At 47.4% G+C, this 16,627-nt stretch overlaps 1 protein-coding gene across 12 annotated transcripts; it reads right to left on the bottom strand.

Moving 5' to 3' along the window:
• Positions 1-1,711: 1,711 nt before the first annotated feature.
• On the bottom strand, positions 1,712-16,507 carry LOC125718169 (calphotin-like). 12 transcript variants are annotated; one of them, XM_048991787.1, is made up of 7 exons: positions 15,920-16,503; positions 11,076-11,102; positions 9,148-10,140; positions 8,271-9,021; positions 8,018-8,138; positions 2,334-2,492; positions 1,712-2,106 (listed from the first exon to the last, which is right to left on the bottom strand). In XM_048991787.1, exons 1-6 carry the CDS (start codon positions 16,274-16,276, stop codon positions 2,378-2,380), a joined length of 2,364 nt encoding a protein of 787 aa, XP_048847744.1. In that variant the 5' UTR covers positions 16,277-16,503; the 3' UTR covers positions 1,712-2,106; positions 2,334-2,377. The 12 variants fall into 12 exon arrangements, with proteins under 12 accessions (XP_048847744.1, XP_048847745.1, XP_048847741.1 ...); XM_048991788.1 differs by having other exon boundaries at positions 8,271-9,500; positions 9,669-10,140; XM_048991784.1 differs by having other exon boundaries at positions 8,271-9,416; positions 9,501-10,140; positions 15,920-16,502.
• Positions 16,508-16,627: the final 120 nt, after the last annotated feature.

Here is a 16,627-nt window from a genome sequence, read left to right as displayed (position 1 = left end):
GATGAAGGGACTGAGACAAGAGGAGCTGACCCTGACAGCTACGCCTGTTAGACGCTAAGAAACACATTAAAATAATATGACTTTACAATGATTCATGCAAACAGTTTAGACAGTATGACGAAAATACTAATAAAAAAATGACCTTTTTTAACCTTTTGCAGAACAAATAGTCGTATGTGGCTGGTTTCTTCCAAAAAGTTTGAGGGGCTGACTAAGCACGCGCAGTATGAATATCATCATTGACTTGACTTGACTTGATCACTGCATCTCATTCCTGATCAGAGGAATAGGCCATGTTGTAGTCGTCCGCACTCTCCACTACTGTAAAATTGCTCTATATTCTGTCCGAAATTCAGTTTTTTCATTTTAAGGTACGGGCTATTGTTATTTACGTGCCTTTATTTTACTGGTTATTTAATTATAATCAGAATTAATTCATAATGATTAAAAATTAAAGGCCATTAATAATACCTTATCTTCTAAATATTGAATTAGAATGTTTATGTTACTATTTTGTCTGTTACTATATAAAATAAAAGTTTATGACTTTATATTCACATTTCTCCGATTTCCATAATCGCTTTAAGAATAACGAACTTGAATTTTATCTTGTACTTGAGGTATAGTACAGCAGACTAAAAGATTTTGCCGATTGTTATACTTTATTGTCGGTGCCAAAACATTAATGTAACTGCACGAAATACTTTAAAAAGTTACGTGTAAATTCCCACTATTAACCTCGCGCCCTGCCATGAACAATACCCCATGGTGTATTGTACTGTGCATAAACGTAAATAAACATTTTTAAGACTACGCAAATAAAATTTTAGCACTTCCATTACATATGGTTTTCATATTACGTGCTTTACACAAGTAGCAAAGAAAAAAGTGAACTACTTTACACTTTGCTACCAAACAACGTTGGAGACATGCAGGAATGCATTAAGACAGCATGCAAAAATTTTAAATAGTCTTCGATGCATCCAGGTGCGGAATGTCAGACGCCCCCCGGTCTAACAACCCACATAAATCCAGCATTCCTGAGAATTAAGGCGCTTATCTCATGCGTATCATACAGATTCGTCACACGCTACTTTTATTTATCTGACTTTATATACCGTCTCATTATGGTGGGAGTCAGCCGTGGGCGTCGTTAGGTCCGATATTAGGTTACGTCCGAGGCGGGTAGCCTATCTAACGGAAAAGCATGTTTGTGGAATTTGCTAACTACCTGTCATTTCAGATCTTAAAAGAACGTTAAAGTGACACCAAAGTTCCGGTGCGTGAGCGGGGATTTCATATACTCGCATTGACTGAGTGAAACGACCTTCTTAGGCATCTGAAAGAACACAAGTGCCCGTACTGCGTGGAGCCCGAGATTATACTCGCGGGATTAGGAGTGGGCGTGCCGTAACACGTAAATAGAAAGTTAAATAAATAGGGTGTGACTCACGTCTATGATCTGTCAGCAACTAATCACAAATTCTTTAGTTTTTTACGGTTATGTATTATTTAAGACGTAGAAAGCACAGAACCCATAATTATCCAGCGTTTTTATCAATTTTCTATTGCAAAATGCACCTGTCGAAATAATTTAGCAAACATCCATTTTTAACAGCACGTTCCGCAAAATGCCTCCCACACAAATTCCATTTTAAATCAATCCACAGAACATTCGCTACACGCAATACAGAACAGCCGGAGTCGCGTAAACAGAAAAGAACTTTATTACCAATTACAGAGGATTCAAGACAGTTGGACGCAGATTGTACAATAAATACAGGACCATGGTTTTCCACCACGCTATGCTCTTCATAATACATTAATGCAAACAAAATAAAAATACACAGTAACTTCATGCAAAACTATAACCAATCAAACCTGACGGTCATGATGGCTTGTTTCTTCAGTTCGGTTTTTTTAAAAGAATTGGAGGGTGAGGATGTTCCAGCGCTATACATTTGCTGGTCACCCACCAACAAAAGCTAAATACCGCTCTGCATAACGATGTTTGGGTCAACAAGGCTCTATCTTCTCACTGCAGCACTGGAATTAAGCTGGTCCACACCACCAGGAGTTAGACAGGCAGAAGGACCTTGCGAAAAACTAACAGCAAGGGAGAAAGAAAACCAAAGACACCAGTGAATGCACATAAACTGCACACCTGCCAGGTCAGAAAAGAGCTTCCATTTTAAGTATATGATGTGGAAAATACATGGATCAAAACTGATCCTCTCTTGTGCCTGAACATAACAAGGAGATGAGAATGTTTGATTTCCCATCACAGTCAAAGTACAGCAGGGGGTTTGCTGCCTAAACGCTTCAAAAGATACCTGTCCTCAGCTCCCAGTCTCCCCAGTCCACCCAGTATCCAGGTCTATTTGGAGTAGAGCTTCAGCTGTTCCTTCACGTCCCCCTCCGTCACCACGCCAAAGGTCTCCTTGTTGTCCCTCAGCAGCTGGAATATCGCAGCCAGCTGCTTCTGCTGCATCCTGCAAAAGACATACATGCACGACGCAGTGGACGCCATGTCACAGCCATCACAGCCAGACGACTCACTGCACGACGCAGTGGACGCCACGTCACAGCCATCACACCGAGACGACTCACTGCAGGACGCAGTGGACGCCACGTCACAGCCATCACACCCAGACGACTCACTGCAGGACGCAGTGGACGCCATGTCACAGCCATCACACCCAGACGACTCACTGCAGGATGCAGTGGATGCCATTTCACAGCCATCACACCCAGACGACTCACTGCAGGACGCAGTGGACGCCATGTCACAGCCACCACGTCCTCAACCGACTCACGCCAAATCCCTCCAGGTTTAATATGGAAAGTGTCACTCCCTCCTTATATGGTGGTGGGCACTCTTATCCGCTTAGGGCCGGTGTGTATGCGGGGTTTTGGGGTAACCTGTAGGTCAGCTGTTCACATCCAGGTGTGAGGACTCTTCAGCCAAATCAGTCCTCTAATTAGCGACCCAATTAGGGAACTGCAGCAAAAATCCGTATACACAGCGGCCGTTTCTGGATAGGATTTGCCACCCCTGTTGTAGAATGTATTGTTACAATACACTGCCCAGGCAAAAAACAAAATGTTTTAATTTAAATCAGAAAGTACTTAAAACCCAATAACTGGATCATTATTACCATTCAGCTGCATTACACAACAATAAAATGAAGGCATCTGTGTATCTGAATGTACCGAATGACCAGGTTATGCATCGATGACTTTTATCTTTCCTGATCGAATGATGCCAAGTTTCACGGGGCTCGAATTGTCAAGGAGTGGCTCAGGGAGCCGGCCTCGGGGGGCCGGCCTCAGGGGGCCGGCCTCGGGGGGGCGGCCTCGGGGGGCCAGCCTCGGGGGGGCCTCAACCCCAATGAATGTGTCTGGCAGTCGATGGAAAATATTTTATGGAGCGCTGTAATATCTTGGTGTAAAACTGAAGCAAATATGGAGAAAAATGTTGCGGCATTGCAGAAGCTTGCGGAAACCATGTCATGAGGAATGCGTGATGTAATCAAAGCTAAAGACTGTGCAAAGGAGTAGTAAAGTGTTTTTTTTGGCCAGATCTCTTCCTCATTCCTTCCATTTGTCATGAACGTAAGTATTGTTTTCACATACCTGAGGCTGGAAATAAACGCTCACAACACAGAACTGGTTACATAGCCTTGACATTTAATTGTTACAAAGGCCAGTAAGATAAGTGCCACAGTCATTTAAAAAAAAGAAAAAAGAAAACAAAACATCGATTATAACTGATGTGTGAAACACAGGACACTAGTCTCCATTCAATATGGCCTCTCGGTACAGCTATACAGGGCAAGTGGAAAAGACGTCACAGTCAACCTGGCAGGCGGTGACTACACAAGACCACCTGCATGCGAGAGCAGCAAACACGGACGACGGGCGTCTGTAGGCAGGACACACTGACAAAAACTTACAACTTTATCCTCAGTGGTGGGGGCAGAAATATATAGGATGTTTTACTACCAACCACACAGAAATCCTATTAAAGGTGAAGTTGGGTTAGGGTTCTTTCAATGTGTTTGACAAAGGCAGTCAAAGAAACAATGGTAAAAAATGTATTATACCTCAGCCCTGCACGGCGTGGCTGCGATTACACGTGCAAGACCAAAGAATAAAAAGGGCGGGGCTGCCGTCCACCAATCGAAACACATACATGTTTATTTCTGAATGACATAGTCACTCAATGACCAAAAGAGTTTGGGTTCATCTTCATCAAGCTGGACTCCAACACAGAAATGCCTGGCGGTAACCCTACTCCTCCGCTCTGAAAAACAAACAACCGTCCACTCAACAAGCATGAAACTTTGCTGTGAGTCATCTCACTCGGTCGTCACGGCACCCAGCAATGCGAGTGTGCATCGAAACTCTGATGCACTGTACATAAGTGATAAAGCAATGCGTCCGTTGTTTCCACGGCAGGCATTAAAACCAGGCTGGCGAGTCGAATGTCTGTTTGCGTTTCCTCATTCTCATACTACTTGCAGCCAATAAAAACAGGTTTTAAAGCCATGCAGTGCTTGGAAGCCGAAAGGTTAACTCAGAAGAGCAGGAGACTTGAGGGAGAAGGCAGGCTGGGGGGGCGGGGGGGGAGTAAGTGGAGGTATGCGAGATCTCGCCTTCGAGGTCTGGATGAGCACAGGCCTGTTTACCGAGTCACACCAAGAGCCCTGCAGAGACATTGACTGATTGTCTTCCTAAGCAGAGCTGAGTTCAATACACGGTCGTAATAGTGTAATGCATGACAGGTACTGGTGGGATAAGGTTCTTACAATGGACTCCTGTGCTAGATGTTTTTGAGGGCCCTTCCGTGCACGGGTACCATTTCAAAAGGTTTCATACAAACCCAAAATCAGACATGCAAAAAAAAAAAAAAAAAAAAAAGACAAGGCATCTGACCTTTAATGATTCAATGACACAGATCATCACACATGACATATCCGTAACGTAAACAACATGAAGGCTTAGAGCTCTGCGATAAGAAAAACGAAAAATCTAGACAAGGGAGACAGGACCTAGAATCTAGACACTCTGCTAAGCAAGACAGACTTGCCAGCCAGGTAAAGGGTGTGTGTGTGTGTGTGTGTATGCATGTGTGTATGTGTGTATGTATATATATATCTCACATACACCTTCGTTCTGATAAAACCATCATAACGCAAAAATATCGTGAGGCAAAAATGCATTTTAACACAGTATACCTAACCTAGCCAGTTTATTATATTGAATAATATACTGAAAGTGAGAACGGAACTGGAATACCCATCGTAAGGCTGAAATATCGTAACATGGACCATCATAAGAGTGTACGTAGTTTGATTTCAGGCAGTTCAGTATGCAATGCAATGTGCTTCAGCAGTTTAAACTCATGGACCAATAGCCCCCAGTGCAAGTGCAAGTGCATTGCCTATAGTTCCACCAGTGACTGGTAAAGAAAATTAGCAACCTAGAACAAATCCCCTTCCTTGATGGGTGTTCATTAACTGTTATGTTTGCCAGTGAAGTACACAAAAAGAAATTATGCAGAATCATGACTATTGGGAGTAATAGCAATAGCTGGCTTGTCCTACACCCAATTCTCCTACGCCCAACGAAACGACACGCAAATGACTAGTCATTTACACTACTCTACCGCCATCTAGTGACTACTCAATGGTATCGCACCTGAATAAAGAGCGGAAATATGATTAATAAATATCGTGCTTTTTACACATACAATAACACTTATAATGGGTAGCATTCGGGACACCGGATAAGGAGCAATAAGGTGGCAGCAATGGAAACGAGACGAAGGACTGCATGTTACTAAAGTTAATTAAAATATGACGTCAGTCAGGGTGTACAAATATTTCAGAGACCAGAATTAATTTGAATAAAAAACTGATTTAGATATTAACATTAAGATTTTCACTAAACTAGTGTTTTTGATAAGTGGCAATGTGTAAAGTGCAGAGGTGGAAAGTTCCGGTTCACGAAGTATAAATCAAGACCGAGATTTTGTTTCCACTAACAAAGTTGAGTATAAAGAGTCACAGTCACAGAGTACTCAGCTAGTTGGTTGAAACTAAATCTTGGTCTGGACTTGTACTCCGGACATGAAATATCCACCTCTGGTAAAGTGTGAGGGACCTTGGAAATTATAGTAAGAAAATGAATCTTTAACACTGCAGTTTAGAAAAATGTCATATCGCCTTACAATAGGAGGCAGGAACGGCACATTCGCTCATAGCGGGTTTCTGATGACTCTCGTAAAGTGGGATAGTGCCAAGGTCACCATTCAACACATAACTCTGTAAATTGATCACAAATTACGTTCAAGTAACGAGCTGTGTAAGCAGTGCGTGTCACTCAGTGCTATTCTGAGATGCTTGCAAGGAATTCAAGGGCTGGTCCCTTGGTTTTTGACGTGCAGTCATACCTGGATGATTCACCTTTACCAGCTGAAACGTAATTTGGGTCACAGGACACACAGTAATAGTTACATACTACAGTAATAACGCAGGAAAAGTGAAACTACATCCTTCAGGAATTACGACAAATTTTTTGGAAAAGTTAATATTCTCCTGTTCTTTCCCGTTTCTGGGCCTCAAAGCGAAAACCTTTTCCCACCAAGGACGTCAAACGCGATCCGGTCTGTTGGTTGGGGATACGATGTTTTTAGTCCTGGGCAGGTTAGGGTTTCCACGAAACACTAACGGAACTCGGCACACCCATGCAAGACTTGGGAGTTATTGTCTTAGTGTTTATCCCACAAATGCAGTAAAACCCCTTATGAGCAAGTGCGCGCCGACACGCATGCCGACACGCAGACCGACGCGCGCGCCGACACGCATGACGACACGCAGACCGACGCGCGCGCCGACACGCATGACGACACGCAGACCGACGCGCGCGCCGACACGCAGACCGACACGCATGCCGACACGCAGACTGACACGCATGCCGACACGCAGACCGACACGCATGCCGACACGCAGACTGACACGCATGCCGACACGCAGACTGACACGCATGCCGACACGCAGACTGACACGCGCAGAGCCTAGCAGTGCAGATACAAGAAAGTGACCCGGGACACAAACAGGAGCAACGCAGGCATTGTGTCATATAACAGATTCAATATGAAAACAGAAGCTGAAGTGTCAGGATCAGAGGTGCTGGCCTCCCCAGCATAATCATCCCAATGGTCATAATCCTGATCTGGGTTAGATAGACCGCATCTCCTCAACCTCCATCACAGCCCATGTGACTCAGGAATTATGGGGCTTCTTTGACCCCTGACCCACCCCTAAAGCTATTCATCACAGCCCCTGTGTCATTACAAAACTACAAAGTAACTGCAAATCGGCTTTTTATACCACTGTCATGGCGGGGATCTCAGATTCCTGTTTGCTCTGGGAGCAGAAGCAGCCCTGGCCAACAAGCACAGAGGTCAGACCTGTCACTCCAAGACCCCTGGACCCCTATGCTGAGATAGTGCAAACACAGTAATCACTGATGGTGATTGGTTAATCACAAGATAAATTATTACTATTGGTGGTGATAGTGATAACTGCTTAAACCAAACAGCTTGTAACTTGTTGACGTACATCTGGACATTTGTATGAGAAAAAAGTCAGTTTGAACTAGCAACCTTCACATAACCTCCTAATCCAGTATTGTCTAACTCTGGTCCTGGATTGCCAGTCTGCCGCACAGTCTACAGACTTCCCTGCTGAAGCACACCTTATTCAAGCTTAACTGCCAATATTAGTAGGCGAATATGAGCTGGGAAATTTACAAACTGTGTTATGCAGTGACCCTCCAGTACTGGAATCGGGGAACCCTGTACTAGGCCCAGGTCGTCACCCAAAATAATACCACCGTGTTGTGTTGAATATGTTCAGCTTTTTGCAATAACACAAGTGCAGCTGTATTGATGAAGGGGCTGTTAGGGTATTGGGGAGGGGAGTGAGGGGGTTCTAGCCATGCACCTGACCTCTGCTCTTCCTCCAACTCTTCCTTGGTCATCAGCTTCTCAAGTTGACTGGTTCTCAGTTTTCTGGAGACGTACTTCAGAGGCTTACCATCACTGTCGGAGCTGGACGGCACTGCAGCATCTGCAGTGTAGGAGTGCGGAGCAGCTGTGTCAGACAGATACCCACTGCTATCCATCTGTCCAAGTTGCTGAACAGATGAGGTTCTTAGGATGTGAATTAACCAAACTACAGGAGATGTCTCCTACCACTTACCAATATGCTCGTGTTTCACTGGGCTGGGCTCTGCTGCCATCTGCAGGATGTCCTCCAGAGAAGCCACAGAAGCAGCAGATTCTGGAAAATGTTCCGAGACTGATGTTGTGGTCGTGAAAAAGGGGTCAAGAATAGGTTCAGGCACTGAATCAGTAGGGGAAGCCTTGGGAACCGATTCCTGTTCAGAATCCACTTTAGGGCTGGTCTCAGGAATAGATACTTTTTCAGGGGCTGCCGTAGGGGCGGCCGCAGGGATGGGTGCTGATTCTGAGGCTGCCACAGGAGCGGCCTCGGGGGTCGATGCTGGTTCGGGGGCTGCCACAAAAGTGACCTCTGGGATCGATGTGGGTTCAGGGGCTCCCGTGGGAGTGGCCTCGGGGATGGGTGCTGATTCTGAGGCTGCCACATGGGCGGCCTCGGGGATCAATGCGGGTTGGGGGGCTGCCACATGGGCGGCCTCGGGGATCGATGCCGGTTCGGGGACTGCCACAGGGGCAGCCTCGGGGATCGATGTGGGTTGGGGGGCTGCCACATGGGCGGCCTCGGGGATCGATGCTGGTTCGGGGACTGCCACAGGGGCGGCCTCGGGGATCGATGCGGGTTGGGGGGCTGCCACATGGGCGGCCTCGGGGATCGATGCCGGTTCGGGGACTGCCACAGGGGCGGCCTCGGGGATCGATGCGGGTTGGGGGGCTGCCACATGGGCGGCCTCGGGGATCGATGCCGGTTCGGGGGCTGCCACAAAAGTGACCTCTGGGATCGATGCTGGTTCGGGGACTGCCACAGGGGCGGCCTCAGGGATCGATGCGGGTTGGGGGGCTGCCACATGGGCGGCCTCGGGGATCGATGCCAGTTCGGGGGCTGCCACAAAAGTGACCTCTGGGATCGATGTGGGTTCAGGGGCTCCCATGGGAGTGGCCTCGGGGATTGATGTGGGTTGAAAGGTCACTGTAGGGGCGGCCTCAGGGATGGATGCGGGTCCGGGGGCTGCCACAGGAGTGACCTCTGGGATGGATGCAGGTTCGGGGGCTGCCGTGGGGGTGGCCTTGGGGATTGATGTGGGTTCAAAGGCCACTGTAGGGGCGGCCTCAGGGATGGATGCGGGTCCGGGGGCTGCCACAGGAGTGACCTCTGGGATGGATGCAGGTTCGGGGGCTGCCGTGGGAGTGGCCTCGGGGATTGATGTGGGTCCGGGGGCTGCCACAGGAGTGACCTCTGGGATGGATGCAGGTTCGGGGGCTGCCGTGGGGGTGGCCTTGGGGATTGATGTGGGTTCAAAGGCCACTGTAGGGGTGGCCTCAAGGATGGATGCAGGTTCGGGGGCTGCCACATGGGTGGCCTCAGGGATCGATGCAGGTTCGGGGGCTGCCACAGGAGTGACCTCTGGGATGGATGCAGGTTCGGGGGCTGCCGTGGGAGTGGCCTCGGGGATCGATGTGGGTTCAAAGGCCACTGTAGGGGCGGCCTCAGGGATGGATGTGGGTCCGGGGGCTGCCACAGGAGTGACCTCTGGGATGGATGCAGGTTCGGGGGCTGCCGTGGGAGTGGCCTCGGGGATCGATGTGGGTTCAAAGGCCACTGTAGGGGCGGCCTCAGGGATGGATGTGGGTCCGGGGGCTACTGCAGAGGCAACTTCAGGAAGATTTTCTCGTTCAAGTACCACTTGTGCAACAGGTTCTGCTTCAGCAGGTGCTTCAGGAACAAGTTCGGGTTCAGAGGCTGCTTCAAGAACCGGCACCGGTTTAGGAGCCAGTGCAAAGCCCACTTGGGAAGCGAGGTCCGTGAGTTCTGGAACGATCGCTTTCTCCAGTGGTGGTGGTTCGCTCTCCAGGACCCTTGATGCTGCTGATAGGGTCAGTGACACAGACTCCTGTAGATAAAACAGGGGGGACAACAAAACAGAAAAATGAATTCAGAATCTTTCAAAGAGCGACACATAAACAGGTACCTGTCAATCTTCCTATTTCCCATTCGCATTGACAAACCTCTGGACAACAGAGCATAGTGCTTAAGGAGCAAGTCCATGTGAATGAGTAAATCACATATCGGCAAAATCATCCCATTCTTCCACCTTCTCCAGCCCAACAAAAGCAGACATGAAGAGTAGGAGTGTGCACAGATAATCCACTATTCAGATAACCGTTCAAGGCATTACTAATGGAATATCGATATCCCAATTCGGTTAGTCTGATAAAACAAAGAATCATGGAAAATTCAGAAAGTTTACAGAAAACTTAACAGCAGAGGCAATCAGTGCATAATCATTTCATTAGTTCCCCGGTAGGGATCAGGGAGGGAGCAAATCTGTGGACCGTCCGGGGCTCCCTAATCTGAGAAACACTGACCTAGACTACGATTACAAGCGAGCACAGTCGTGCAGTTACGGCTGAAGTCAGTGCTGCGTTTGTCATTTACGGAATGAGATGGCTGCACAATCGCAACAGCTTGTTAAATTGTAGTCATGATACAGAGTGGTTTCGATACATTTTACATAGACTGGATTATACTTTTTGTGTGTACAGTAATCATATTGTTACTGAATAACCAGATAACATCGTCAGTTGTTAGAATGTGGAGACTGGTCCGCATGCACAGACCAATGTGAAGAGTTCACCCGTGACTTCAGCTTTAAGTTTGTCCCAGTCAACACCAGGGCTATTCTCCTCAGAGCCACATGGGGGCTGCTCCACCTCCTGGTGCCGAGTGACCATCATGACCATCTGTGCAAGGCTACCACAAACACCACCAGCAATGAGTCTGGGAAGCGAGGAGACTTGTGTTCCTTCAGAGGCTATGGGCACTTACCCAAATCCAATCCCGGGCCTGCTGGACCTGAAACATAAACAGCGAACAAGCTCGGCATAGACGGAATGCAATGTCCGGCACCGTGCCTAACCAAGCAGTCATGTCGGCTTCGCTGAGGACAGTGGGCTCAGTTTCGGCCAAGCTCCTGAAAGTCATGCTACAGCCACTGGATCGGGACGGCACACAGGGGTCGGCTGTCATTCACGCCATCTTCCAGTACAGGGTTATGGTGGCAGGTTGAAGCACAGGGTACAATGTAGGGGGCACCCTGGATGGAATGCTAATCTATTATAGAGCGCTCACACAATTTGGACATTTAAGATAGGCAAATTTGGTAACACTATCTCTGGACTATGGAGGGACACAGGAGTACCCAGAACACACCCACAAAACATCGGGAGACCATGCAAACCCTACACAAAGAGCAGGGATGGGATTTTATACCCCTCATCATAGAGGTGTGAGGCAACAGTGTTGGTAAAAGCACCATCACGTCAACCCAAAAACAAAAGCTTACAAATCCATGTCCTTCTGTCCCTTCTGTCATTTCAAATCCTGCTCGGTCAATTCCGACTCTCACCGCCAACTACTGAGAGAAGGTAGCAGTTGGTAGCAGTCATTCAGACAACAGGATTAGCATGTACTTTGGATGAATTTGGGATCTTAGGAGTATGTGAAAGAAGCGTCTGCAGTAACACAGACACCAACACCACTGTATTTATGAAGGAATTCGCAGCTCATACCAATATTTCTAGCAACTGTTCCGGAAACCCAAACCCAACAGCGCTAAATGTATTCCAATTACAGTTTGTTTGGAGAGGAGCTGCTGGCCAGCAGTTATAATATTAATACCACATGATGAGTAACAGATATAGAGAGTGTCATTAAAAGTGAGACTCCTCTATGAACAGGGGCTGAGTTTGGTGGTGAGGAATAACAGTTGTGCTTAGTGAATCGGCCTCATGGAATCCAGAAATCTCCAATCAGCAGTCGCTGCTTCCCCGCCGAGGGATGGGGGGGGAGGGGCTGTCTGACTTGCACTCAGTGTTGCTGTCAATCATCAGTCTTAAGAGATGACACCTCAGAGGGGGGGGGGGCACGTGTCTGCAGTCAGACTGGCTCCTTTCTTGAAGGCTACGGCTCCCACAGGCCGGCTGTCCTGAGCACATTTCTGCCCAAGTCCCTCCAGGGTGGTGTCTGCCGATTCCCCGCGGGGCGCGAGGGAATGCTCACGCTGAAGAGGGAAGCCATTTCTCCACGGCGATGCTGACATTCACAATAATTCACATGCATTTAGTGATCAGACACTTTTTGCCAATGCAACATACAAGCCAGGCAACCAGCTTTTTACAAGCATAGGCCAAACTTCCAATAAATTCCCAGGTATGATGGTAAGTAGCACTAGAGCAAGGGCTTCATAAAAGCAGCAATAATCTAACAAGCCAACTGTCCAAATCAGCAGATAAAAACGCAACACGGTGTAGGGTTCGAGGTGTTCCTGGAACAGATACATCTGGAGGCGTCATATGAAGGTTGAGACCAGATCTGGTGACCGGATGTGGCCTGGCAGCTGCACCATTCAGGAGCCACACATGAGAAGCTTCTCACATGGTGAAGGGATCTCCAAGCAGCAGTGAGAGCCACTGGAGGAAAGCGCAGGGGCTCAGGTTACTTTTCGACAACACATAAAAATAAATAATCGTTGTGAACTGCACTGTTTTGGCCCCAGGGGCAAGCATACCCAATCAGCGTTTTTCTCTCCGCGGTCATGTGACTGCACTGGAGATCACTTTACCAGGAAGTCACAAGCACACAAAGGGAAATCAAGAACAAGAGTGTACTGCCGGCGCTCACAGCACACGTCCAGGGCCACACTGAGCACAGCTGGTCCTCAGGAGCCCATCTACACATCCCGGCATCAGTGGATGAAAGCAAGGCTGGGTCACGAGGGGAAATTCCAATCCGGCAAGGTCACATGGGAGCCGGCCAATGAGCAGGCAGATTTGCATGTTCTCACTCACGCCTCAGATGGGGTGACCAACCCAGGAAAACAGGGCACTGAGGAATTTTCTGGAGCTCGCTTGCTGCCTCCGGGAAGCAGTAGCCAGCTTTGCCATCGCTTCACACTACGCTAGTGTTCTATATATAAACTACAGACGTTCTGGATCCGTATTAGAACATCCGCAAAAAGGCAAAAAGAGCAGAAACTCTCACCTACCAATTCCAATAGAATACCGTACACTGAAATACACAGACCCGACTCCAATACTCGGCCCAGTGTCACAGAAGTGCGCATTAATACACACGTCCGTGTAAGAACATCCATCATGGGCACTTTGCTGACTCAGAACTACATTATTCAGCTTTGGAACAAATATCCAACTTTGGTTACTGCAGATAAGGTGGTGGGTGGGGAGGGGAAGCTGAACACATGGCCTTTTATGGTATGTTCTGAATCAAGAGAGGAAGACTGTTGTAGGAGGCAAGAACGAGAGGAACAAAGAGTGACTGCATAGGTTAGATATGTGCGGTGAAAAGATTCACCGCGTGCCTTCGCTTCAGCTGGGAGGTCATCGGCATCAAGGGCACGTGGCAGCTACTAGAAAACTTGAATGTAAATATAATCACAAGTATACCTGAAGGGTGTGAAGAGCTCCAGATTCAAAAGGTCTTTCCACCACCCCCCCCAACTCAAGATCATTATTCCGAGTCTGAATGCAGTGTCTTAGAAAAAGAGCAATGAAATGGCCATATAGTCATCAGCAACCCGGCTCCACACAATGGGGCTGCTTACGCGTCATTGGTCATCGACACACTTGATTCATTGCCGCTGCCTGAGAGATTTGAGTCCAGTAATGGCAACAGGTCAGTCCACAATACTGACAGCTCAACTCAAGCCATTTCTTAAAAAAGGTAAAAATGCAGCCCAGTTTATTAAAGAGATGCCTTGGCAGAAGGAAATGCTTCAGTAGGGTCCCTCACAGCTGTAGCAACACTGTGTCCACAACAGATTCCAGTCTTTCTTCAGTAGAAGGTTCAGCAGTGTTCCGAGACCTGGACAACGGTCAGATTTTCTCTCCTCTGCTATTCCATGGAGTTTCGAACATTAATACGTCAGTTTTCATCAGGTAGCAAAAAAAAGATAATGCTGTTATGCCACTGGACCACATCTGTAATGACTGGGAAGGAGCAACACACACACACACACACACACACACACACACAAGGGTAAATTCAGAGACTTAGAGTTTTGAATCTGTGGGGGGGTGTAATGTAATAACTGCACAGTGCCTCAGTCGTCACCCTCAAAATACTCAGCGGTGGTAAAATTATACCTCCAATCAATTGGTGAGAGAAACATTAGCTGCTCAAAATGGAAGCAAATGTCCACTGGTCCTCTGGGGCACGAGGGATAGCAGGTCAGCACGAGTACTCGCACATTTCTGCAAGCTTTCTACAAGAAGCCAGTCTTAAGCAGAGCAAAGCCCCAGGCTCCATCTTGTTGTGAATGTCAGACTTTTCCGGAACAGGAATGTCGCACAGGAACATTACAGGAAGCCCAGCACATCTCAACACAAGTCGCTCTTTGGAGAAGAGCAGAGTTACTTTTTATTTTTTAATTAAACGGTGAGGCTAGCTGTTGCTATTAGATTGAGGAAGGTGTTAAATGAAAAAGAACTCGAGTAGAAGCAGAAGAAGGCCTGTGTGTGCTTTTTATGACTTTCCAGAGCCCGCTTAGAGCGCAGAGATGTCCATACATGCTGGGCCTTGGCAGCCAATCGTTAACCCCACTTATTCCTCCAGGATGCAGTATTTGCCAGGGTCCAATCCAGCTGGCAGAGGAAAAAATTATCCCTGGCATAAACACACAATGGAGCAGAGAACAAGAGGACTGAATACGGCGGCGCTGCATGGTTTGCAGTAACCTGAACGCAGCCCCCTTAACCCCTAGATACCAGCACTTAACACCTAAATCCCATCCCTACAGCTGTACCTGAAAGGCGTCACTCCCACCTGCCCTGAAACTTGCCCATTCCCCCTCTGCCACCGTAACTATAGCGACCACACGGATTTGCCGCACTGCCCGAGCACAGACACACACACAGACACATATATACATGCTGAAACCTAAATATAGCAAATACATGTAGTGCATTCTTCGTAGATGTGTCTGGTTACAGCAACGGTGGACACATTCTTTCTGCTGTTTAAAGAGCTTAAGGGGGCGGGGGGGCTTAGGGTAAAAAGCGGCACTTGGACATCGTTGGTGTTCCTGTGCTTTCTCGCCATCGCGGAGGTGACAGTCCGGCCGCTGCTCGGAGAGGCGCTCAGCACAGAGCCACCTCCTACACGCGGACCATCATCAAAGAGAGATTACCGACTGAGCCCAAATTGCATGTTAAATGAGATCCGCATAAAGCTTAATTGGTTTAACATCCACTGTGAATTCCGCTAAACTATTCCAGAATTTCATGATACGGTCTGAATAGAAAACTAACTTTCATTCAACGGTAACTACAACACCGACAAAAGTTAATACTGGGAGAGAAACGTGTCCATATGTAAACATTAAACATTGTAAGTGGCGACCCGTTTAAATCATACTGTGACCGTGTATTAGTTACATTGAAAAAAACAGACTTCGCATGGAAAGTACTTCACGCCTTAAACACTTTCGTCCGTGTTTAAACCAATTAGCTTGGCTTCGTATACTGGAAAGTTTTACGTAAATGGCTTAATTCATTTAATTAAAGGTTATAAGTAATCAACCAAAACCTACAAACAACTTCCGAAAAGCGAAAGTTGTGTTTTACTATTATAATTCACCCTTATCCGTTTCTTACCGTTATCGGACTTTTCTCCGACTCCTGTTGCGCAGGCGGAATCTCAGCCTGGATCACGGGCTCTTTCTCCAGCGCTCCCATCTCCTCCAACACCGGGGCCACTGCGGGAACATCAGACTCTGGTTCTGTCCTGATCTCTTCTATTCTGTGAACTTCACTCTGTGAAACCTCATGTGTTTCGGGTTTAGGTTGTGATTGTTCTCCTTCCCTCAGAGTTTCCTCTACAGGAGCATCGTCTCCGATTGCCTCGGACTTTGGGTCGGCTTTCTTACCGAAGAGCGAGGTAGCCAAGATAATTGCAAGAAAAGTGAATATGACCGCGGGCACGACAAACGACGCATCAAAAATCGCATCCATGATTCTATTAAGATTTCAGGAGGCTATTTGTCCAGTGTAACTAAACTGCCAAACTTCAAATTTCCCGCAGGGATTCATGCAAATCTATACTGTGCTGTTAATCGCAGTATGCCTGTAACGCATTAAACCACACTCCTGTCACAGCATCTCCAGCTCGCACTAAAGTAAATGAGATCAACCTGCGCGTTTAAGCCGTGCAGCAGCTGTCCAGAAGGAGCGTCATTTCCTATGAGACTGGCCAGGCCGATCCCCTTTTAAAGCCGTATTTACCCACATCGTTTTGTGCGCGGAGTCGTTTCATTTTTTTTATTCCAAGGCTCTGTATTTTGCAATAGTAGTACAGATTATTTA

Source organism: Brienomyrus brachyistius, chromosome 22 (assembly GCF_023856365.1).
Source record: "Brienomyrus brachyistius isolate T26 chromosome 22, BBRACH_0.4, whole genome shotgun sequence".
In the NCBI taxonomy this organism is placed as follows: Eukaryota; Metazoa; Chordata; class Actinopteri; order Osteoglossiformes; family Mormyridae; genus Brienomyrus; species Brienomyrus brachyistius.
Note: the sequence above shows the minus strand (reverse complement) of the source record. Positions and strands in the feature narration are given on the sequence as shown.